This window comes from Canis lupus, chromosome 32 (assembly GCF_048164855.1).
Source record: "Canis lupus baileyi chromosome 32, mCanLup2.hap1, whole genome shotgun sequence".
In the NCBI taxonomy this organism is placed as follows: Eukaryota; Metazoa; Chordata; class Mammalia; order Carnivora; family Canidae; genus Canis; species Canis lupus.
In genome coordinates, this window is record NC_132869.1 from 10,645,660 (window position 1) to 10,654,067 (window position 8,408).

The following is an 8,408-nucleotide window of genomic DNA, read 5'->3' on the forward strand; positions in this document are numbered from 1 at the left end:
CTAATAACCCATCTTGCAACCTGCTCTCTTAAAAAAAAGCAAATATTCTTTTTCCCCTACCCCAGAAAGAAAATGTCCAAACCAAAGTGCTTAAAGAAATACAGTATCAGGTGTATCTGAGTGGCTCAGTCAGTGGGGCATCTGCCTTCAGCTTGGGTCATGATCTCAGGGTACTGGGATCAAGCCCTGCATCAGGCTTCCTGCTCAGCAGGGATCCTGCTTCTCCCTCTCCCTCTACCATTCCCCCTGCTTGTGCTCATCTGTCAAATGAATAAATCTTTTAAAAATATACATAGTATCATTTTTAACTTGGAATCATTATTCCTGCTGATTCGGTGAATCATTATTCCTGCTGATTCGGTAACGTGCTTATCCTTAAGGTGATTAAGCAAAGTCTCAATTAGCTATGAGAACTCATTCAAATTTGCTAAAGGAATGAGGATGTTAAATATACAGCCAGTTGAGAAGAATACCCATGAGATAACACAAGTTTTTTATAATACTGTCAGGTTGGTTTTTTTTTTTTTTATTTTATTTATTTGAGACAGAGAAAGAGAACAAGAGTGGAGGGAGGGGGACAGGGAGATGCAGAGAATCTCAGGCAGACTCTGTGCTAAGCACAGAACCCAACGTGAGGCTCAACCTTACAACCCTGAAATCACAACGTGAGCAGAAACTAAGAGTCAGATGCTCAGGTGACTGAGCTACCCAGGCATCCCCAAACTGTCAGGTTTTAATACCAATAACCTAGAACACATGGGTAAAGCCCATTCATAAATGTAACACTCAGAATTAGTAATTATTGCCAGAAACTATTAATAGGGACTAGAAAAAATAAATGAGATGGTCAGTGCAGATAAATACAGGTTTAATGATCCATTGTTCTTCACACAGATAACTACAGAGACTTTATGATCCCAGGATATATAACCATGCAACACAAACCAATCAACCAATTCTAAAATAAACTTGGCTTCTTACAACTATCCTGTAAACACTGCAGCCCTTGTTCCATCCAAAATGAGCCTCCTCTCACATGAAAAGTCATCACAGGGGAATGAGAAACCTAGCTTTGTGGCCAAAAGGAAAAACCAAAGGAAAAACAGTATCTGGGTGGTGAACTGGTGAGAGCAGGATATGCGGTGCCCTTCACTGTGCCGCTTTGCTCTTCTTACTCTTGCTCTTTTTGTCCCTCTTCTTCAGTCCATCCATGTTAGCTCTCAATAGGTTTGAGTAAGCCTATAAAAAACACACAGCACGGAACTTAGTGGGAAGGGTTTCAAACTGGTGGAGCAGCTGTCCCCATTTCCATAATGAATTTAGGGTAGTCAATATCAGAAAGCCCACCTATCCGATAAAGCAATCATACCATGGAACACTTGTGTCCTATAGAAAATAGTATAAGAGGAAAACACATTCTTGCACATTATAGCAGCTTCTGACACTTTTTAAGCAAAAAGGGAAAACTGCAGGCAACTTCCTGTTCAACTATACTATAGATAGAACACATCTGAAGTCAAACGCAAAATCTACCTAAAAAAACTAAAAAGGAAGACAATACTAGCATTGAAAGTGAAAGACCCTGGTAGCTTTTACTTAAAGTATCAGCAAAACATAAGAAATATCATTCTTAACCCAGTATTCAATTTTGTGCTTACTCTTGCCCTGAGAAAGGGTGTATAGAGAACACCACAAACTCACCATCTGAAACTTGTTTACTTCTTTGGAGCTCACCTGGAAAAGGAAAAGAAAAGAAAGTGTACTGTTATTACTCATATAGGAATCCTCTGTCTCACCCCAGGCAATAACTCAAAAGGCTCATTAAAACAACATCATCTTTAAAATGTATCTTTCCAACTTTAGGGGTCATAATACCAAACAGTTATTCTTCTGCTCCACTTTGAGGAAGAAGCAAAGCAGCTCTGCACTTTTTTCCACATGAGAATTGTACCAAGAAGGGAAAAAGGCAGAAGGGGGGGTGGCTACTAAAGAAGTGAAGTTTCTCACGTCTGACACTTCTTACACACATGGCACTGACTTTCTCCCTGGATTCTAGAGATATCAGAGAACTTCATTTTAATCTTTTGTGCAAGATACATTTAAACTACTCCCTCCTCATCTTATTTGAAACCTACTTTCCATTAATCCAGGTCTATTTAAGCCGAACACAAGCTACCACAAGAGAAATTCTACTTCTCAAGATTCCTAAGGTTTTCACATTTCATGATACCCAAGTTTATTTTTTAAAACCACATGAGTTTACTTTACTATAAAAGACCTCTCAAGATAACTGTAAAGGGAGACTCATCAACTAATTACGGTCTACATTCTCATGAATGTCCTATCCTGATGTGATTAAAGAGCAGTCCTGTTCTGCCCCAGCAAAGTAAAAAAGTACATTCAGAATCCAGGAAGCCTGTTGCTTTGCCCTTCTCCACCGTGAAAGGGAACAGTGGGACTGCTGACTAAATCCGTATTCTCTCTGTAGGTTAGTAGCAAGCCTAACATACAGCTACATGTTTGCTATGTCAACCACAAATACAAGTGATTTGTCAGCTTACAAGTAAGATCATCTGGTACCAAGACACTGACACTGAAGGCCCGCCGTGTAAGGGAATTAAAAATCAAATATTTATGCCAAGTGCTCCTTCCAGTGCCACTATGAGTAAGAACCAATATGCTAATTTTATTTCCATGAGCTTCAGTAGAACCAACAAGTACTTCTTCAATTTGATTTTGCTCTTGAATTTCCTACTACTAGGGCAATAAAAAGTGGCCCTGATCCCAAGAAACAGCTGCACGCCTACTAGCCTTTATTTAAAACAAAAACAAAAACCTGGTTCAGATATGCCCATCTTCAGTTAAGTTCAAGTCTTCTAACTCCAAAATTGTACTGTCGGGAATCCAACTCACCACGGTGCTGATCTTCTTTTTCCCATCAGTAGCTCTTAACAGACACTTGTTGTCTGAGGGCTCAAAGCCCTCTACAGAACCTTTCCTTGGAATGGGTTTAGTTCGACCATCATCTGCATGAAAAATGCATCCTGATGAACACAGCCACAAACGTAAACTGGTCGACAAAAAGTTATTAGGCAGGGAAAGGGATACGAAGACGATACCCAATTTACCCCCACTGCCCTAGATCTGTTCACTACATCAAGTTTGGCCAGACCTTGGGAAACTACCTGCCACTTCCACGACGGGAACGTAGTTCCAGCAAAGCCGATTAGCTCTCACTTATGGTGGCAGGGTTTGGGATCCTTGCCGCCCGCCCAAAAAAGCCCTCTCTCGTTGGGGCATACTGTAACCAGACGTAGCTTGGCTGGCTAAGTGCTGAGGGTCGCCCGCGCCGCAATCCCTAATGCTCCCGTCCCGCAGCCCAGAATATGCCCAGTACAGGAGGAGGAAGGCAGGGCAAGGCGGGGACGCGCGGCACACAGACTCCGCCCACGGCTCCAGACCCTGGGTGCCCCGGGGCACCGCTCGGCCTCCCAGCTTCCCTCTGGCCTTGCCGCGTCGACGGCTGCTTACACTTCTTCAGGGTGATGAACACGCTGCCCGACAAGCGGCACTTCTGGAAGAGTCTGGTCAGCTCCGTCAGGAACTGGAACGGAAGCCGGGCCCCGTTAGGCAGCCCCGAATCCTCGTCAAGTCCCACTCCCTCCCGCGGCAGGAGGCAGAGGCCCCCAGCTAAGCCCCGGACTACAGCCGTCCCTCAGCCGGCCAGCTCCGGCTTTACCTGCTCGCTCTCCAGCAGCACCATCCCGGCGCCGCTGGCTCCCAGGCGTCAGCATAAGGCTCCAGCGCCTGGAGCCGGAAGCTTCGCCGCAGCTGGGCGGGACTTCCGCTGTTAGATTTCCACTCTCTCCCACCAATCCCTGCCTCCGCCCTCTCGTCGCCCTCCGCCCGCGCCTGCGCTCTGGGACGCCGCCTCCTTCCCGGGAGCGGAACCGGCCACCGAGGCCTCGGGCCGTCTGGGATTTCAGCGGCGAGGCGCTCTCTCACCCAGGTCAGCGCGAGGGAGCGACGGAGTGCGAAAGATGGCTTTGGTGGAGACCTGTCGTTTTGTACATTCAGCTGTGTGTTGGGTAAATTACCTAACAGCCCAGCGCTTCCGTCTCCTCAGCTTGTAACAACCGGATCCAGTTCACAGCGTGGTTGTGAAGAGGAATAGGGCCTGGCACGAAGAAAGTGCTCGGAAAGCATTAGCTCTCTTTGTTATCACTGTTGTTTGCTTTCTCACTGTAAGTTCCCAAGGCTGTCCTCTAACCCTCCCTCTGTCTACCCTGACCAGGCTAGGTACTCTAAGTAAAGGCCGACCCCAGCTCTAGCAAGAGGGACGGGAGCCGACTTAGTTTCATCTCTGGATTCAGACGGGAGACCAGCATCCCAGGCCCCGCTCTGCCAGCAGCCAACTTGAACCCTAGATCCTCTGTGAAGTCAAGCATTTAATCATGCAAGGGGTTTTTACTGAGGGCCTCTTTGCCTGGGCACAGACACCGTGGTAGGAGTTGGGGATACAGCAGGATAAGTGAAGCTCCCTGGTTTCCTGGAGCTTGGGTTAAAGGAAAAGGCAGGAAGTAGGAATAACTTGAGATAAGGATGAGTGCTGTGAAAACAACAGGGTGATACAAATGAGAGGTTGGGGTCAGGGAAATCTCTTAGAGGAGAACTCTGAGCCAAAAGCTAGAAGGACCAGCCATTCAAAGATCTGGGGACAGGCAACGGCTAGAACAAAGGCCCAGAAGAGGAAACCGTTTTCCCTAGGTCCACAGGGAGGAATGAAGGACTATGGAGAGCTTGGAGAGAGAGCAGGTGACCAGCTCATAAAGGGCCTATAGCCATGGTAAATTAGGATTTTGTTCCAAACACAAACAGAAGCTTCTTGTTAAGGAAGTTCTAAAGAGGACAGTGACAATCTAATTTACATTTTAAAAGCCGTCCCCCTCCATCTGTGGTGTGGAGAATGCACTGTAGAATGACAAGGCAGGAAATGGGGAGACCAAACAGAGGGCTGTATTAGCTTCCTATTGCTAATCACCACAAACCTAATGCCTTAAAACAACATGACTTTGTTCTTTTACACGGCTGGAGGTCAGAAAGCTAAAATCAATGTGTCTGTAGGGTTGCACTGTGTCTGGAAGCTTCAGGGTAGAATCTGTTTCATTGTCCTACCAGAAGCCACCTTCATTCCTTGGCTTGTGGCCTCTTCTTTGCATCCTTACAGCCTCTTCCTTCCAGTACATCTTCTACTACTTACTCTGATCCTACTGCTTCCCTCTTATATGGACCTTGTGATTTCACTGGGCCTTTCTAGATAATCTCCCCCATCTCAAGATCCTTACTTTAATCACATCTGCAAAGTCCTTTAAACATGTAAGATCACATATTCATAGATTCCCAGTATTGGAACATAGACATCTTTGCTGAGCGGGAGGGGATACCACAGAGATTACTGCCAAAGTCCAGGTGCTAGCAAGTTTGCAATCAGACTAGGGTATATTTTGAAAGACTCCTGCACAATTGGATGTGAACATTTACAAGGAAAAAGAAATCGAGAATGACCCAAAGGTTCTTGAGTTGATCAACTGGGTGGATGGTGGTGCTATCTGCTAGGATAGGAAAGACCGGGGAAGTAAAAAGTTTTGTAAGAAGATGAAAAGTTTTGTTTTAGTCCTGTAATATCTGAAATGCATATTACATGTTCTTTTAGGGTTCCCAGATTCAAGTCCAATGTCAGCAGGGCAGTGGGAAGGTGCCACATGCATAACACCAAGCAATTCTGATACTATCTACCCAAAGATAGTATCAGAATCCATAGGTTAAAGGTACAGTTCTGTAAGACTGCCCCCTGACCTCCCAGTGCAGGTGTTAGTCACTAGCCCAAAGGTACCAATGACCTCCACCTTAGATTTGATTAATTTGCTATAGCAGCAGGTCAAGGAACTCAGGAAAACACAGTTATCAATTTGTTAAAGGCTATGATAAATGTTAATAACAAGACTTTTTCACTTTTATGGCTCTGAGGTGTTTTCAGGAACTGTGGATGAAGACCAAATATATCTGAGAAGTATATTCTGGTCATCTGAATGACCAAATATATTTCTTCTACATCATTGCATTGTACATGTCCAAGTGGAACTATCAAATAAGCAGCTGAATATACAAGTTTGGAGCTCAGCAAAGAAATAAAAGTTATGCATAAAAATTGAGGAGTCATCTTCATATGTCATAAGACTAGAACCAACAGGAACAGTCTGGTGAATACCCCTCCTATAGGCTTGCCAGCACAGGACCACTCTGTGATGACCACCACTGTGAATTGCCTCTAAAAAGCCCTGGGTCTTGGTATCACTGGCTCAGAAGTCAGAGTCCTAGTTGGGAGCTCCAGTTTGGCCAACCTTAGGTCTATGCTTGATCCCAAGTCTTGGGGACAGGTGAGAGAGTGTCTCTTTGACCCTTATATTTTCCTTGCTTTTCAACAAGACCTGCACAATGGGGGATTACAAATAGGCTCAGATTCCAGAGAACCAAAAGCCAGTGTAGGTTTACTACACAAAATCAATAGTCTAGGGTGAGAATTGGGAAAAGGGTGTCGGACATTTAAAAGAAAGTGTGAAATCATCAGAGAGTGAACATATTTGAGATGTGTTTCATATTACCAGAGAATATGAGGGCCTACCTGATATTTGTGTCATGAGTTTGGGTGGAACCAGCCACGGTGCTATGTTGGCCTAAATGATGATTACTGTGCTCTGAACTTCTATCATCCGTTAAACATTGAGCAATGTTCTGTAGAGCCATGAGGTTAGTGCTAGGGGCACCGGGGTGAAGGAAATGGCCCTGCCCTTAAGAAGCATTGGCGGCCACTATTCATCTGGGGCCTCATCAGGATTAGCCTTCAATGTGGACATGTCTCACTCTCAGTCACACCTCAGTTCCACTCAAGAGCCAATAGTCATGCCAGTCATCCTGCATGACACCTCAAGCCTATCCCATGATAGAACAAATCACTCCAGTAATAGAAATACCCAAGTCTACCAGGTTTAGCATCACACTTGGTTAAGTACAATTCAACTACCGACAGAATTCTTTGGGCTCTATTTTTCTGTGGGAAGTGACCAAGAGCACCTCTTCTGAAGTCCAGTGGGTCTGGGTTCAGATCCTGCCTCTGCTTCCTATTAATTGTGTGACCTCAGGTACCTCTCAAGTTTCCAAATCTCTGCATCAGCAAAGATGACAATAATAATACTTACTCATACATGTTGTAAAGGTTTTATAAAATACTAAATTCAAACTCCTTAGATTTGTTCTGTTTTATATGGTAAAGACACAAACATTTAAATTAATTGAAATAAAAGAAAAATTCAATTCTTCAGTCTTTCTAGCCACATTTCAAGGATTCAATAGCCACATGTGGCTTGGATAGTGCGGATACAGGGCATTTCTATTATCATCGATTGTATTGGACAGCACTACAGACTATGTCAATAGCATTGATGCTGGCAGAATGAATGCTCAATAACAGTAATAAACAACAGTGTCATTGCTTATAGACCAGCCACCTACCATCATTTGGACAGCACTATTGTAATTTCTACCATTATCCTAATATCACCTATATTATTAGATAAAATTTTTCTTTAAGCTGACTCATACTTAAACAGACTTATATAATATTTTATTTATAAATGGAAAACCAGGGCTGCCCCGGTGGCTTAGTGGTTTAGTACCGCCTTCAGCCCGGGGCATGATCCTGGAGACGTGGGATCGAGTCCCAGGTCAGGCTCCCTGCATGAAGCCTGCTTCTCCCTCTGCTTGTGTCTCTGCCTCTGTGTGTGTGTGTCTCTCATGAATAAATAAATAAAATCTTAAAAAATAAATAAATAAATGGAAAACCAATATCATTAAATAATAAAAGGAATTGGGATGCTTGGATGGCTCAGCTGTTGAGCATCTGCCTTCGGCTCAGGGTGTGATCCCAGAGTCCCGGGATCAAGTCCCACATCAGGCTCCCCGCATGGAGCCTGCTTCTCCCTTTACCTGTGTCTCTCACTGTCTCTGTCTCTCATGAATAAATAAATAAATATCTTTTTAAAAACCTGTTATAAAAATAGTAATAGGGATCCCTGGGTGGCGCAGCGGTTTGGCGCCTGCCTTCGGCCTAGGGCGCGATCCTGGAGACCCGGGATCGAATCCCACATCGGGCTCCCGGTGCATGGAGCCTGCTTCTCCCTCTGCCTATGTCTCTGCCTCTCTCTCTCTCTCTCTCTCTCTGTGACTATCATAAATAATAAATAAAAGAAAAAATAAAAATAAATAAAAATAGTAATAAAAGGAATCACAAATATAAGTGCTATGAAAAAAACAACATGGCTAAATCTAAAATTTTTAGGTTAAAAATTCTA

At 44.2% G+C, this 8,408-nt stretch overlaps 1 protein-coding gene across 2 annotated transcripts; it reads right to left on the reverse strand.

The window, feature by feature from the left end:
* Positions 1-851: 851 nt before the first annotated feature.
* On the reverse strand, positions 852-3,891 carry SRP14 (signal recognition particle 14). 2 transcript variants are annotated; one of them, XM_072809700.1, is made up of 5 exons: positions 3,740-3,891; positions 3,532-3,604; positions 2,914-3,026; positions 1,702-1,734; positions 852-1,239 (listed from the first exon to the last, which is right to left on the reverse strand). In XM_072809700.1, the coding sequence occupies exons 1-5, from the start codon at positions 3,761-3,763 to the stop codon at positions 1,150-1,152; spliced, it is 333 nt and encodes a 110-aa protein (XP_072665801.1). In that variant the 5' UTR covers positions 3,764-3,891; the 3' UTR covers positions 852-1,149. The 2 variants fall into 2 exon arrangements, with proteins under 2 accessions (XP_072665801.1, XP_072665802.1); XM_072809701.1 differs by having other exon boundaries at positions 2,837-3,026.
* Positions 3,892-8,408: the final 4,517 nt, after the last annotated feature.